Source organism: Mytilus galloprovincialis, chromosome 9 (genome assembly GCF_965363235.1).
Source record: "Mytilus galloprovincialis chromosome 9, xbMytGall1.hap1.1, whole genome shotgun sequence".
Lineage (NCBI taxonomy): Eukaryota > Metazoa > Mollusca > Bivalvia > Mytilida > Mytilidae > Mytilus > Mytilus galloprovincialis.
Window position 1 is genome coordinate 10,852,934 of NC_134846.1, and position 16,654 is coordinate 10,869,587.

The window sequence follows — 16,654 nt, forward strand, 5'->3', positions numbered from 1 at the left end:
GACTTGGATGGAGAGTTGTCTCGTTGGCACTCATACCACATTTACTTATATCTTATTGGCAATCATACCACAACTCCTTGGTTTTTATACGACCGCAAACAAATTTTTGCGTCGTATATTCATAAGTAAAATAAAGATACAGGTACAAAATTTTAACAAAATTTCCTTCTAGATGCTAGCTTTTGATCATAAACAAGCTTCTGTACAAGTTTGGTACAAATCTAAAATGGTATAGGAAAGTTATTAAAATTCTAAAAACTTTAATCACAGAGTGAATATGTTGTTTCCATTTAAAAGTAAAATACGGAAAAATCGAATTTTATTTTTACAAAATTTACTTCTGAATACTATCTTATGATCATAAACAAGCTTCAGTCCAAGTTTGGTAGAAATCTAGTACAGTTTAAGAAAGTTCTTAAAATTTCAAAAACTTTAACCACAGAGTGAATGTAATGTTTCCTGGCAGAAAAACTAAGTCCATTTATAAGTCAAATATATAAAAAATGGAATTTTATTTTTACAAAATTTACTTCTGGATACTATCTAATAAGAATAAACAAGCTTCTGTCCAAGTTTGGTAGAAATCTAGTACAGTTTAAGAAAGTTATCTAAATTTCAAAAACTTTAACCACAGAGTGAATATTTGTGGCCGCCGCCGCCGCCACCACCGACGGAATGTAGGATCGCTAAAGTCGAAGGCTCGACAAAAATACACCAAAAAACAAAACTTAACATTGAGCAGTGAAGTGTATAAATGAAGTCAATGTCTAATAAAACATGCCAGACTTACAAGTACATTGTAAAATATTTTCACAAAAACAAATACAGTTGACCTAATGGATAAAGTATTAGAAAAACAAATCAAAGCACAAAAATTTAACTTTTACAACTGAACCATGAAAATGAGGTCAAGGTCAGATGACAACTGCCAGTTAGACATGCACACCTTACAATCCTTCCATAAACCAAATATAGTAGCCCTATTACTTTTAATATCTGAGTTATGGACTTGACCACCAAAACAAAACCTTGTTCACTGGTCCGTCTGAAATATAAAGTTTTATACAAATATTTACATTGCCAGATATTAATACCTATGTCTCGCTTACATACATACATACATGTACATACACACCGCTTCTTTTTCACAATCAAAGACTATAGAGAATATTTATGAATTCATTTTTAATTAAAAAACATTATAACATATTCCCATATCACATACATATATTATCAAATCTTTATAACTTATTATTTTTTAAGAATTTGTATTATTTAAAGTTGTTTGCTTATTCTCTACAATATCACAATTAATAGTGTTCAAATTTTCCTTCTGTATTCCTTGAGAACCATTTTCAAAATGTCTGCATTTTACGGAATTGCTTTTCAACTCGTTATCCTTCAATGAACTTTGAATTTCTTCATCACTAGTTACTTTCAAGAGTTTAAAGTCCTGTTTTATATCAGATATCATTCTACAGCTTATATCATTCATTGCACTATTGTCACAACCAGTTTTCTCGTTATCTTTTTCAAGTATATTACTACATGTGTCTCCTGCTCCTTTAGAACTACATGTACTAACAGCTGTTGTTGGGATACTGTCGCTGCCATTTTCATTTGAAGGAGCTTTATCCTCATCTGTTTCCTGTTTACTAGAATTGGCCTCTTCCTTGTCTGTATTATTGACTACTTTTCTTTGAGGGATCACAGAAAAGAAAGATTCCTTCCAGTCTTTAGTCTCAGAGTATTTCAACAGAATTTCGAAAACTGAAATTAAATATCAAGTTAATTAATTTGTATATCATTTTATTCTGGTGTCACCTAAGTTGGACAAAGGTATACAGAAAAGCACATTAGTTTATATCTTGTCTTAGGGAGGGATAAATCCTACTTTGTAAAGAATCACTCTGATTCAAACAAAAAATTCTCTGAAACTGATATTATCAAGATGCTTGATTTCTTGATTGACAACATATTTGTTACTTTCGGAGGACGTGTTTTTCAACAGACTGTCGGTATTCCAATGGGAACAAACTGTGCCCCTCTACTTTCCGACTTGTTTCTTTATTATTATGAGGCTGACTTCATGCAGGAACTTCTTAGGAAGAAAGATAAGAAGTTAGCAATATCCTTTAACTCTACTTTCCGCTATATAGATGACGTTCTTTCACTAAACAATTCAAAATTTGGTGCCTATGTGGAACGCATCTATCCCATCGAATTGGAGATAAAGGATACTACAGATACAGTTAAGTTGGCTTCATATCTTGACTTACATCTAGAAATTGACAATGAGGGTCGGTTGAAAACAAAACTTTACGACAAAAGAGATGATTTCAGCTTTCCAATTGTGAACTTTCCATTTCTAAGTAGCAACATTCCAGCAGCACCTGCATACGGGGTATATATCTCCCAATTGATACGATATTCCCGTGCTTGCATTTCCTATCATGATTTTCTTCATAGAGGGTTGCTGCTCACAAGGAAGCTATTAAACCAAGAGTTCCAAATGGTGAAGTTGAAATCATCCCTTCGTAAATTTTACGGAAGCCATCACGAGTTGGTTGACCGTTATGGAATAACCGTTTCACAAATGATATCGGATATGTTCCTTACGTCGTAACTACAATCCCCTGCCCTTTCATGAATGTGACCTACCGATTAAGACTATTTACCGGATTTGTAATCACATAAGCAACACGACGGGTGCCACATGTGGAGCAGGATCTGCTTACCCTTCCGGAGCACCTGAAGTCACCCCTAGTTTTTGGTGGGGTTCGTGTTGTTTATTCTTTAGTTTTCTATGTTGTGTCATGTGTGCTGTTGTTTGTTTGTCTTTTTCATTTTTAGCTATGGCTTTGTCAGTTTGTTTTAGATTTATGAGTTTGACTGTCCCTTTGGTATCTTTCGTCTCTCTTTTCTCTTCTTTTACATAACATTGCATATATGTACATTTTTGGATATAATGAAGCACAATGAATATCAAAAACATGATCATGAGTGTCAAATAATACCACTCTTTAAGTTTGCACTGGTCAAGTCAGAACTGTTTGTGTTTTTGGTTAAAACAATTGAATTATTTTCCTTTATTTGACAATTCAATTACACAGCATATTATTCAGTTTATGTATTAAGTCAAAAGAATTCTTAAGTCAATTTCCTGTGAACCTTGGTAGCTTTTTAATGTTTTTATCAAATATAGATAGATTCCACAAAACAAGCTGGTGGTAAAGTTTGTTTTACTGTAACCTTAATTGACAGTGATTGTAAGTATTCCTGCAAAAGGTCATTGTTCTGCCCAGGTATACCAAGCTGTATCAGACAAAAATGATGCAGTCATGTCTGCTTAAAATGAGCGTTAAACACCTTGTAATCAAACAATCAACAAAACAATATCCAATAGTAAAATAAGAAGTTTGTTTGTAGTACATGTAACTAGAGACATGTATATATATGTCTCTAATGTAACTACTTGTGCTAATTTCACAATGCTTATAAAGCGCTTTGTGGTTCTGTAAGAAATCATCTCCCTTGATACCCCATCAATGATCCATAAATTAAACTTCATTACCATGATTTACTGTGAGTACTTTACGAGACTTCATCTCAATATACTGTCCAATGGGTAGCTGTGCATGTGACATTCCTTGTTCTACTGCAAGCTGATGACACATGCCCTGAAATAACATAAAATATGATGATACAATCAATTTTTCTTTTTACTAGTATAGTGCATGATCAAAATGGATTTGAAAATGTAATACACAAAAATTATTAATAGAATAAACAAGAATGTGTCGAAAGTACACGGATGCCCCAATCGCACTATCATTTTCTATATTCAGTGGACGCTGAAATTGAGGTTAAAACTATTAAAATTAGAAAGATCATATCATAAGGAACATGTGTACTAAATGTCAAACTGATAGGACTTCAACTTCATCAAAAAACTACCTTGACCAAAAACTTTAACCTGAAGCAGGACAGAGGGACAAACGAACGGATGAACGGACGCACAGACCAGAAAACATAATGCCCATTAACATGAATAATGGAGCATATAACTATTACCATTTTCTCTTTTTCTTAAAGAATTTTATATATTATTTATATTGTTACATTTTAAAACAAGAAATAACACATATGAAGAATTCTTTTATCAGACTTTGATTTCTGCATATTGTAGAACATAGTACTTTAAATATCTCAAAATTTAACTACTTTTTCCTTTTTTTTTCTAAATTCAGCTCTTTGTGTGAAAACTAGTTATTTGACTTGAAACAACTGACTAACAGAAATATAAGGTGGACTTCAAACATACCACAAAGTTATATAATTATCTTAATAAGTAAAAAATATAATCTGCTATAAAACACTATCAAACCTTGTACTGATTGTGGTCCACTAGTCCTCCAATTATATACACATGGTCATCAGACAGATCTTCAAGTACATTAGGGGAATCACCTGACAAGTAAACAATCTTGTCTTTGTCAAATTCTTCATGATAATCATTCTCTGTAAAGTTGACCTGAAAATAAAAATAATCAAAATTAAATTGAGTTATCTCCCTTCTGATACAAAAGACAAGGACAAGGTAGATCTGTTATTCTGAGCATATTTGCTACAACAGATTTTCTATTATAGTTTTCAAGATTTAATGTATGTTACCCTAATGTTTTATGTTATACAAGGAGGCAATGTTTCTTGCATTTTTCTTATATTTTCTTGTGCAGAACATTCAAAAGTAATTTTTCGATTAAGCCACTATAGGGTTTTAAGTAACTCGTTTAATCAGACAAAAAGATATGCAAATGTGCTTAGATTACTATAACATTCAAAAATGTAAATTTTAAACCTACAGAATCAATACATTTATTTTAAAATTGTAACAATGTCACTGATTAAACCTAGAGTGGCTATACATAGATTTGAAGAAAAAAACTCTTGGGGCCCCTGAACCTTTACCTTTGAATCCAAGATTGTTATCAATATCACAAAATATATCTATATAAATCTTTCTATAAATATATATACAATTTTAAACTTCTGGACTTTTACCTTTGAAATCAAGTAGAATAATAACCTGTACAAAATGGCGTTATCAAAATCTGTTATAAAAGCTCAGGATATTATTTCTTGTAACCTTTGCGAATCAGAAACAAAGTTAAAATGGAAATGTCTTGATTGTGACTTGCTAATGTGTAATAAGTGTTGTGATAAAGTTCATCCAAAGTTTAAAAACGCTAAAGACCACTCAATAGTTGATATAAAACAGGTAGGAGTGAGTGGTGGTGTTAGACACCAAGACTTTACAAATATCAAATGTAAAGTGCATACATCACAATCATGTTGTATTTTCTGTAGTAATTGTGATAAACTGGCCTGTCCAAGCTGCATTACAAAGGGTCATCCTGGACATACTTTCATAGAAATTAAAGAAGCATATGAAATGAAAGTAGAGAGACTGAAAAATCAAAAAGGAAAATTAGAGATGAATGAGAAGAAGCTAGATGAAGGAGAGAAAACACTTGCTCAGATAACAGTCCGGGAAAATTCCAATTGTCAGAAGACCATTCAAGATATTCAACATCAAAGGGAAGCTTTAAAAGAAGAGGTGGATAAATATGCTCTCAAACTCATTAAAGAAGTTAATCAGAATATGAAAAGTATCAAAGATTCAATTTCGGAAGAGGAAAAAAAAGTCAAAACAAGCAGACAAAAAGTGAAAAATAGTTCTAAGACAGCAGAAGAAATGCTTACTACAATGGACATTCCTTTCTTCTTTGAGAATGCTGGCATCATAGCAAAATCCAAAGATGATGATGTAGATGGGGTCAATGTTATCCATAAAAGTGTGCCAAAGTTTAAGTCAGGAAGTATTTCACTATCAAATGTTGGAACATTGTTTAAAGACATAAGTTCTAGCAATACTGTAATAGATATGAAAGTTAACAAGGAGTTCACAACAGGATTGAAATATTGTCAATTTATATCTGCTTGTTCTGATGAATCATTGTGGATAGGTGATGATAAATCTAAGCTCTTGCGAAAAGTAAAGCTAGAGGGGAACAGTCTCACAACAGTATTAACCATAATCACCACACTACGAGGTATAGCAGTCACACATAATAATGATCTACTGATTTCAGATGCAACATCAAAGCTTAAACTTATCAATGGAAAGACTGGGAAAGTCAGTGATTCAAAGTACAGTGTGGATCAATTATTGATAATGTCTGTCCATATAACCAGTGATGACAAGGTTATTGTAGCGGCTATGAGTCCTGGTAAAGTCTTCCCTGTGACAGGAAGAAGAGTAGTAATAGTAATGGACCAAAAGGGGAACCATCTCACAGTGCATGAACAAGATAAACAAAAACAAAGAATATTTTCATACCCAAAGAGAATTACAACCACAAGTAATGGGAATATCTTTGTTGCAAATATTACAGAGGATAATAGAGGAAGAGTGTTGGTATTAAGTAAGGTTGGGGATATTATAAATGAATACAATGGATGTCAAGATATAAATACAGAAGATAAACCATTTAAACCGGCCAGTATAACAACTACCCCATCAGACAACGTAATTGTAAATGATATTTACAACCACCTCTACATCCTTGACAGCTCTGGTAACCTGTTATTCTACTACAATACCATGGATATAGGAATACAGAGTCCCTATTGCCCTTTTTTCACCAGTCCAACAACATTCTACCTGGGATGTTCACCACCTCTGAGGAGTCTAACAAATGCAAAACTCTATGAGATTCAGTGTTCAGGATTTTAATAACAAATTAACTATAAAAATTACCAAAAGGATTTGATTCTATTTTTCAGTGGCAAATCAAACTGTTCGTCTGAAAATTAAAGGAATAATTAACAGAGTTTCCAATGAAACTATTGTTAAGGTCAATCTTTTTTAATTTTTAATTTTTGATTTCAGATAAAGTAACACCAATCTTTGACAAGTCTTAAGGTTTAAGAGAAGTTTTGGTATTAATGCTAGTTTATTACACTTCAATATTCAATTTTTATTGATTTCTTAAAAGTATATCTTCAAGAACCACAAAACAGTAAATTGTAGTCAAAAGGCCCTTGCTGTGTATTAAAATAAAAATAGCTATATTTTTTTCTAATTTGGAAAAGATATTGATGAAAAAGATATTCAGCTTATACAAATTATTTCATATCCTATAAAATACAAATTTCCCTAGTAATTTGAAATGTGGTTTTCAATCTTAGATTTACACCAATCCTAAATATTTAGAACCCCACTTGTATTTGAAAGTAAAATGAACTTTGTTGATAGAAACATCACGTCTGATAATGAAAACTATGTATTTGGTAGTTCAGCTATTATTTACCACACATGTTTTTTTATTGGATGGTGTTTACTAATAAATCAGGTCTTGCCACTTTTCATAGAAACCCCTTTTGATTTTGTTCTGATTGGTTTTTTTCTGGGTTTTTGTCTTCTTCTACCACCTTTTTTACTTGCACTGTTTTTTGGGTTTGCAAGATGATGATTAGATATTAAGCATATGATACCTACAGTAATTAGTTATGCTTTTGAAATTTGCCCTATTTAACAGAACATATTTTTTGGAAAACACTGTTTATCACAACTCCTTTGCAACTTTCATGTTTAAATGGTTTGTTGGACACTTTATAGGAGTTTTCTACCCTGGATTCTTTGAAATAAGTGATTTAATTCATAATTTCATAAACTATTCAAAGAAGATTTTACAGTGTTTACACCTGCCCAAAACAGAAGAGTGATCCAAAATAAACCTTTCAAATTACATGCCTGCATGTCTGCAGATCAGGTAAAATTGAAATAATATACTTTGCTTCTTGGTATGATAATGTGATAAAAAATTCATAATGAAACCAATATCAAAAACATAATAAGTTTGAAATGTGTCTGAAAAAAACTAATGTCCTACAGTTGAGCCTTGCAATATTCAAGGTTATTCAGACTGACCAACAGTGCCCTTATAATGCTTTATTGCGTTAAAGTGCCCTTTCAGACAACTGCCACCCTTCTGCTCGAAGATTCAAACTGGATCACTAATATACCTTAACTTAAGTCTTTTCATTTTTGATTTATAACCTTTGACCTTGAAATTGAGGTATTGATTTCCCTAAGTTCATTAACAAAGACCAGATATTTTCTGAAACAAATATGTTTTCTTAACCCAAAGTAGCAAACTATCTCCCTGAGGTCAATCAAAAGATCATTACAACCCTACATTTTTGAAATCACTGTAATTTGACTCTCCTTTGACCCCTAAAGTAACTTTGAGTTAACTAAAAGTGGCTATTAAATACCTCATTTCATCAAAAAGATGCATAAATCATGTATTTTGGGACTTATTGAAAAAATATGCTATAATTTGACACTAGGAAGGACATTTCAAACCAGAAGTTAAAGATTATTTTCTACTTAAAAGATGTCCATTTGAGGTGGAAAGACCTTTTTTCAATTAACTAGTTTGATACTGATTGAAGAGTGGATTCAAAATACTGTTTAATATTGAATTCACAATTTTATTGTTTTCATTTGTTTAAGAAAAAATTGATGCAAGCTATACTTTATTGTAGTTTTAACATGGGTTGGCATTATATTCGTGATTATTTTTGCCTGAGCAATAGTGAGGGCTAAAATAACACGAATATAATACCTACCCATGTTAAAACTACAATAAAAAGTATAGCTTGCATTATTTATTTTGATTCTGATCAGGACAATCAAGGTAATTTCTATGTCAGGTGTGTATAAAGTGTAGAGCGTTTGTGTAGGCTCTTCCATGAACCTCCCTTTTTGGTTTGTACACAAGCAAAAGACTGGCAATGTAATTTGTCAGAAGGTGGAGCTTTGAACAGCCAGCATGAACGGTTGTCGTATCTAGGTCAAATATGTCAATTTCAAGTTACAAGACATAACTGTCATATTAAATGAATTAGTAACAACATTTGCATCATTTTAGAGTTTGAAAGTGTTTTAAATTAATGAAATATATTAAGAGGCTGTCCAAGTAAATATCAGGCAAATCCTATGATATTGGTGGCACAACATAATTTTTTTCCCACTGAATTTTTGGTTCCAATGCAATGTTTATATCATACAAAGGATATATATGTCAAATATATTTTTGAATCAACAGTGGATGGCTCAGAAAATGATTTTAAAGTTCACTAACAATGCAACAAAATTTTGTACAAAATGAAGAGTTATCTCCCCTTTCAGTGCTTTCTATGAATTTTTTTCTCTTTATTTGTTGCAGTTAATAAAAAAACAAAATTTAACTTTAAGAAAGAATGAATTTGTGATATGAAATAGATGAAAAAATTTTAAAAACAAAATATGTCATGTGCCACCCGCTACCTGGTTTTTCCATGGACACCCTCTTAAATGCATAACAATTTGATAAAATTCATTATTCTGCAGTAGTCAATATACGCATGTGCAAACTCATTTTATTGGATTTAGAACATGGGTTTATTCTCAAAGCGAAAGAAGCATGTCATATTAGAATTTTGTACAGATGTTCAGGTACATGTATTTTAATAGATGACTTCATCATATGTTTGTATTTAACATTTTAATGTAATGTTTAAATGAACTATTACAACTATGACAACCTAGCAAGTTCGATTCAAGTAGAAAGACTTTGTTAAACTGATCATCCCTGTGCTACTACGATGGATATTTATCCATCTTGATTGTTGAGCCTCCTATTGCGTTTTTGATTATGTGACTTATTTGCCGTTTTTATAGTGATTATTTGATAACAGACTAAATACTTTATGATTATTTGATAATCCAGGACTGTATTTTTGATTATTTAATTATATTGTTAAATTTTTTTTTTTAAAGATTATGTGGTTAAATTGGTAAAAAATGTGATATTTGTGATTATGTCAACACCCCCATGAGGGGGCCTCATTGTCCAATACACCAAGTTTTGGTATTATATATGACATTAGTGACTTGTTTGATTATCTGTTACCATATGTATATTTATTATAAGCTAATATATAAACGGAAACAAATTTGTATGATGATTTTGTTTAAAAATATATTTAAAACACTTAATTGGACTTTTTATAGATAAGTTTTTAATTGAAACTTATTTTTTATCTTTTGGTTGTCCTTTGTCAGAGACACACATATTTCATATTCTGAGGGAAATAATCAAGCTTTATCTAACTCCATGCAAGCAAGTTTTACATTAATTTGTGAAAAAAACAAAAAACAAAATATGGATAGCAACATTTGTCTTTTCGTATCATATCATGATGACTGATAAAACAATGTCAAATAATTTTTTTTACCCAAAAAGTATAGCTGACTAGAATTTCTTACATTCATTCATTCATCTTACAAGAGTTGACAGTCAATTTGGTCTGTTTTAAAAAAAAAAAAAAATTTTGTTTTACTCTGGAAGGAGGGTTTATACATTTATCATTTTGGTCATGTCTGTCAATTTAGTTTATGATGGAATCGAATTGGAAATAATGTCTTATTTACATTGTATATTAACATAAGCAGTTTAGTATTTAGTTATTACAAGAGTGCACACGCTGAAATGTCTCGCCTTCTTTACTAATTATTGATATTATGTTGATAGTCCTAAGTATAAAGCTTTTTTAATAACTGTCACATAAACTTAGCATTAACCAAGATAACTAAGCAACGACCAATGAACCAGGCCATAAAAAAGAATAGGTTTGTTTGCCCAAACCCTACCTACCCAGAAAAATGCTGCCTACTCAAATTCTTTTAATGTCCTGATTTGAAGAAGTTTTTTTTTAATCAGATAGGCATGAAGACTAATAAACACCAGATACTTCAATTTCTTTTTTTGAAAAAAGAAAAGAAAATGCCTACCTACCTACCCACTGTCTCAACCTTTCGGTAGGGTTTGGGCAAACCAAAATATTTTTAATTGTGGCCCCATGAAACTGAGGTCAAGGTCAGATGAACCATGCCAGGCAGACATGTACAGCTAACAATGCTTCCATACAACAAATATAGTTGACCTATTACTTATAGTTTAAGAAAAATAGACCAAAACACAAAAACTTAACACTGAGCAATGAACCGTGAAAATGAGGTCGAGGTCAAATAAAACCTGCGGGACTGACATAAAGATCATAAAATATTTCCATACACCAAATATAGTTGACCTATGGCATATAGTATTAGATAAAAAGACCAAAACTCAAAAACTTAACTTTGACCACTCAACCATGAAAATGAGGTCAAGGTCAGATGACATCTGCCCGCTAGACATGTACATCTTACAATCATTCCATACAACAAATATAGTAGATCTATTGCATAAAGTATGAGAAAAACAGACCAAAACACAAAAACTTAACTATAACCACTGAACCATGAAAATGAGGTCAAGGTCAGATGACACCTGCCAGTTGGACATGTACACCTTACAGTCCTTCCATACACCGAATATACTAGCCCTATTGCTTATAGTATCTGAGATATAGACTTGACCACCAAAACTTAACCTTGTTCACTGATCCATGAAATGAGGTCGAGGTCAAGTGAAAACTGTCTTACGGGCATGAGGACCTTGCAAGGTACACACATACCAAATATAATTATCCTATTACTTATAATAAGAGAGAATTCAACATTACAAAAAATCTGAACTTTTTTTTCAAGTGGTCACTGAACCATGAAAATGAGGTCAAGGACATTTGACATGTGACTGACGGAAACTTCGTAACATGAGGCATCTATATACAAAGTATGAAGCATCCAGGTCTTCCACCCTCTAAAATATAAAGCTTTTAAAAAGTTAGCTAACGTCGCCGCCGTAGCCGCCGTAGCTGCCACGCCGCCGCCGGATCACTATCCCTATGTTGAGCTTTCTGCAACAAAAGTTGCAGGCTCGACAAAAAATACCTAAAATAAATACCCAAATTCATCTAATGTCAACTTTGCCTGAGGGAGTTGAAGCCCTCAAAATCCTAGCTGGATCTGTGTTTTGTGGCAATAAGCATTGTGTTTCACGACGTTTGGTTGAGGCAAACTTAAGTTAGAGAAAGGAAACCAATTTTTGAATGTGCGTACGTATGGACAGACGGACAGGAGTAAAACTTAATGCCCCCACCACTACAGCAGGGGCATAAAATCCCAATCTTAAATGTCTGACTCTATCAAACAAAGCTTAATTTTGGACTCTTTGGACCTCAATGTAAACCAGTTTAATATATGACCCAAATTTCAAAATCTAAATACACAGTTAGATTAAGCATATATAAATCCAAAGAAAACCAATAAAATCAATCTCAATTTTCATTTTTGTGGTAAATTACTAATATCATATATTTATAGACTTGTACTCAAGTTATTGTCCTGAAACCAGAGGAGGACATCATCACCGTACTGTTATACAACGGCAAACGGTTCTTAGTACATCAATGACCCAATATCACTAACATTTTCTGTATCCCTGAGTGGAGCATAAAAAACTCCACAGCGTAAAACTTTCTTTTGAAATTGCCTGATTAGAAAGAAGATACTTCTTATACTGATTTTGTAGTTGTTAGATAAGCAAGGATCTATAACAATTCTAAAGTAACTTACATCCCAGTTTTTATAATCTCCTATAGATTCTAACCTCTGCTGCATCTGACCATGTAAACCACATACATAGAACTGTAGAGGATTTTCTGCTCTTCTGTTGGCTGAGTAACAAAATCCTACTTGTTTTGTTAGTTTCATTATATCCTGAAATTAGAGGATAGGGATTTTAAACACAAATGGTAAATGTATTGTAGGTCAAGTATAGTTCAATCTTGGTTATGGTTGATATAATCAGATAACATAAACTCACTGACATAGGTATCAGGAGTGCAACTGTGAACGCCAGACATACCTTTCTATATGTGCTCAGTAGATACATTTTTTTATCAATTTTTAATCATTTTTGGACTCACTAGTTATGTAAATGATATGTCCAATACATTTTTTCATGAGACCGTGACTCATGGACTTGTCTTATAGGGGAAAAAATTTGACACTATTTTTATTTAAATCAATCAAAAACGGCAGATAATGTTACTGAAATCATGCAACTGTAAATTACTGCTTTTGTAAAAGTTTGAAGAAGTTATTCTTTCAAAGTGTGCAGAATCCGAACAATTGATGATTTTTTATTCATGTGAAAACTGGTTTCTACATTGTCCTCAATCGTATATATGACTCAAAAAATGAATGCACACACTATATAATTAAACTCATAATTAGTTACCTTATCATTCATATACTCATCAAATGAACAATCCAGTACAACCTTAACTTTACATGTAGATTTCTCCATACTGTTCAGCTTTAACATTTTACGAGTTGGACCAAGGGTTTCTCCTCTATCTCTAGCCTCTTGTCTTCTTTGCTTCTTCTTCAGTTTTTCTTTGGCTCTGAAAAAAAGTAATGTAAACAAGGAAAAATTTCTTACAGGTAATGAGTATAAGGTTAATTAGTAGGTCTTAATATAATTAAATAATATGCATTAACTTCTTTAATATAAATAAATAATATGTCATGTATGTATTAACTTCTAAGTATAACTTAATTTGTTTCTTTGTCAATTTTTGTTATAAATAATAATATAATCAGTTATAAGATTAGTAGATACAAGTGTAAAATCAGTAGTTGCATATATTATAATGAACAAGGTGATTCTGGATAAATTAAAAACAGTGTCATTGTGTTTTTTTTCTGTTTATTTTTTTATTACATGTACAGCAAAAAGCCTTTCCTTTTGTTCTATACATAATTTTAAAAAGTAATGAAATTTAATGTCTATAAAAGAAATTTACGTCCCTATATGATGAAGATACTATATCAGGGTTCTCACTAAAGCTTTTAGAGGGATAGTGCAAAGAGTTAGACTCATCATCATACATGTACCTGCCAAACCCTTAGGTTTTGAGCAGGAGTCTCCCACAAAAACCATGATATTCTGGAAATCCCCTGGATTTGAATATGTTAACCCAGAATGACTGGCATTCATATTTCACAAGAGTTTTCTTTTCTGTCAAATTTAGAGACCAAGTTCACTCAGCACATGTACAATGAATCTTTATTGTGTATATTATGTTCAATCAACTTTTTGAATGCTTCTGGTTGTCTGTATAAACGTTACCTGATGATCATGATGATAGCTTTTCTTTGTTTACATTGAAAACGATGTAATGACTAAAATGACGTCAAATCTAAGATACTTAACAAGACCAACATTAGAAACTTTACAGTATATACGTTTGTTTTTAAACATTGAAATATTAGAATTTTTAAAAATAATTAATACAGACTTTGTCCCTTTTTAGAGGGAGAGCCTGCCTCATATTAGTTCAATCTCCATGATATATAAATATAGCAAGGAAATTACTAGTCCAAATAGTTATAATGACATCTTGAAAGGCTATTATTATGATTATTTTTTTTTTTTGGAAGGCGTCAAAGCAAAAAATTAAAATAGCCTTCCAAGACGTCACAATTATTTGGACTAGTAAATTTAATACATAAAATTTAGATTTTTTACTCAATCTAATTTAACTCTTGCTTTAAAATGATGATGTATGTGATCAGTTGAAACAATCTTCGTGCATATGTGGGCTCACTAGTTTTGATAATGATGAATTTAGACAGATGTTCATGATACCATATATATATTTTTATTATTACAAATTCCTTACTTTATTTGCTTTGATATTTTATATTAATCAATTAAATCAAAATCAATCATATTATGTACTTTGCATGCGCTTAGCTACGTTTACGTCAAAACGCCCGGGCGTACACTTGAATTTGGTAAAGAAAATATATTTTCATCTAAATAAAAATGAAACAATTGGTTAACAGTACATCAACCTTCTACGTCTTTCTTCAATGGCTTGTAATTGCGAATAAAAGTGACGAAAATTAGTATCATATTATGTATTTGTTCCTTTTCTGTCAAAGTCGTAATCTACCGTGAATTCTAATTCACTTTCCTTCTATTTTTAAAAGCAATCCATTATGTGCTAAGATTCGATATCTGGTTTGAAATTTTTGTCGAGTCATTGACATTTATGTCACAAAAGAAACATTTCGGTCCAAACGTTCATCGGCGGTGCCAATAATATAACTATGTACATGTAGGTTCATTACGCAGTTAAAGTTTGAAAGTATCAATAACTTTGTCAAACCTTCGTAAAATTTTACGGTAGCTGGACAAAAACTGTTTATGGTCAAACGAGTATGGAAAGCAAAGTGACGAAATTATATACATAGGATGAGTTTTCATGTATTTTATGAATAAAAGGAATTTCTTTTTGCATTTACAGATTAAAGTTAACATTTGTTACATATCAATTACTTTTTTTAAACGTTCGTCGAATTTAATTAAATTTTCTTGAATTTTTTTTCATGGTCAATTTCTGAAGCAACATTTTGTTCGTTCATTTTTTAGTTCTATACCATCAGGAGGTCGTATTTTTGTGAAATTTAAATCAGACAATCTGGCCACCGTTTAATAACATATTGCACAGGTAGGCAAGGTCATCATGTCATCATTTCTATATTTCTTTGTTCTGTCATTCTTTTGGTCATTCTTATCTATTCAGTAAGAAAAATGCTAATTCTTTAAATTATTTGTCCCTTTTGAATTTGACTGTACTACACAAATGAAACCATTAATCAAATTTTAGTAATATCTGATTGAACATGTTAAAACCAAACACCGAAAAATATAAGTATTTCGATTTATTTATGATAAATTGGATATGAGGGATAACAATCAATAGATCAGCTGAAATTAGTTATGTCACCCTGATGGAGGTCAGGTGACATATTGCTATTGTACGATTCTTTTTTCCTGCAGGACCTTCATCGAAGTTCGGTCGTACACTTATAAATGGCCAAGCTACGCCACTGCTTTGTTTAACCTATTTTTAATTTACTTTACGTTTGAAAATGTATACTGTTATTATTCCGCTCATTTTGGGCCTCATGATTGGCAAATAAAATATTTGTTTGTTTATTTGTTTGTTTGTTTATGAAACCATATGGTCCAATGTTTTACAAATAATTTTTTTTTGCAGGCTTCTCTTATCTACATTATTGCTGGTAATAAAAATCAAAGAAACATATGACATATCATTACACTACCTTTTTTCGGGTTTCTTTTCGAGCCATGTTTCATGTTTCTTTAATTTTCTAAGTTGTCTTTTTGATAAGTGTCCAAGAGAGTTGGTAGCTGCTTCGTTATTTTGATCAGTATTGTTTTCCTGAGAGTCTAAATGCTGACTGCTGTCATCACAGTCATCGTCACTAGAGTTGCTATCCACAGCATCCATCCTTGCGTCTTTAACCACAATTAGATAAAGATTTGTGATGAAATATTATGAAATTATTTTTTCAGTACTTCTTATTTCATGGAGGCTGACATCTTTGATCGCGTCAACTCTCGTGACATCTCGTATCGAAACAGAAAGCAAAATTCGTCTGCATGAAAAAGATGCATGTGCATCAAAAAGATTTTAAGCTGGTTTTAGAGAAACAACAGACATTAATTTTGTAATATAATTGATTTCAATTGTTAAGACCTATATAGAAATTTCTTTA

The 16,654-nt window shown here is 31.7% G+C and overlaps 2 protein-coding genes across 3 annotated transcripts in view; one reads left to right on the forward strand and one right to left on the reverse strand.

Moving 5' to 3' along the window:
• Positions 1-16,564, reverse strand: part of LOC143044384 (uncharacterized) — a 48,032-nt gene extending 31,468 nt beyond the window's left edge. The window contains exons 1-6 of one of the 2 annotated variants that reach the window (XM_076216366.1): positions 16,199-16,564; positions 13,299-13,464; positions 12,632-12,775; positions 4,388-4,534; positions 3,575-3,680; positions 1,223-1,770 (exon numbers count right to left, since the gene is read on the reverse strand). In XM_076216366.1, coding sequence (XP_076072481.1) covers positions 1,259-1,770; positions 3,575-3,680; positions 4,388-4,534; positions 12,632-12,775; positions 13,299-13,464; positions 16,199-16,386 — 1,263 coding nt within the window. In that variant the 5' untranslated portion in view covers positions 16,387-16,564 and the 3' untranslated portion in view covers positions 1,223-1,258. Of the gene's footprint in view, positions 1-1,222; positions 1,771-3,574; positions 3,681-4,387; positions 4,535-12,631; positions 12,776-13,298; positions 13,465-16,198 lie in introns of those variants that run through there. The other variant, XM_076216367.1, reaches the window with a different exon arrangement.
• LOC143046427 (uncharacterized) lies at positions 5,083-6,964 on the forward strand. The gene is made up of 2 exons (XM_076219590.1): positions 5,083-6,592; positions 6,956-6,964. Exons 1-2 carry the CDS (start codon positions 5,099-5,101, stop codon positions 6,962-6,964), a joined length of 1,503 nt encoding a protein of 500 aa, XP_076075705.1. The 5' UTR covers positions 5,083-5,098.
• Positions 16,565-16,654: the final 90 nt, after the last annotated feature.

Coding starts and splice junctions, on each gene's coding strand:
- LOC143046427 (XM_076219590.1), top strand. CDS start 5,099: ATGGCGTTATCAAAATCTGTTATAAAAGCTCAGGATATTATTTCTTGT.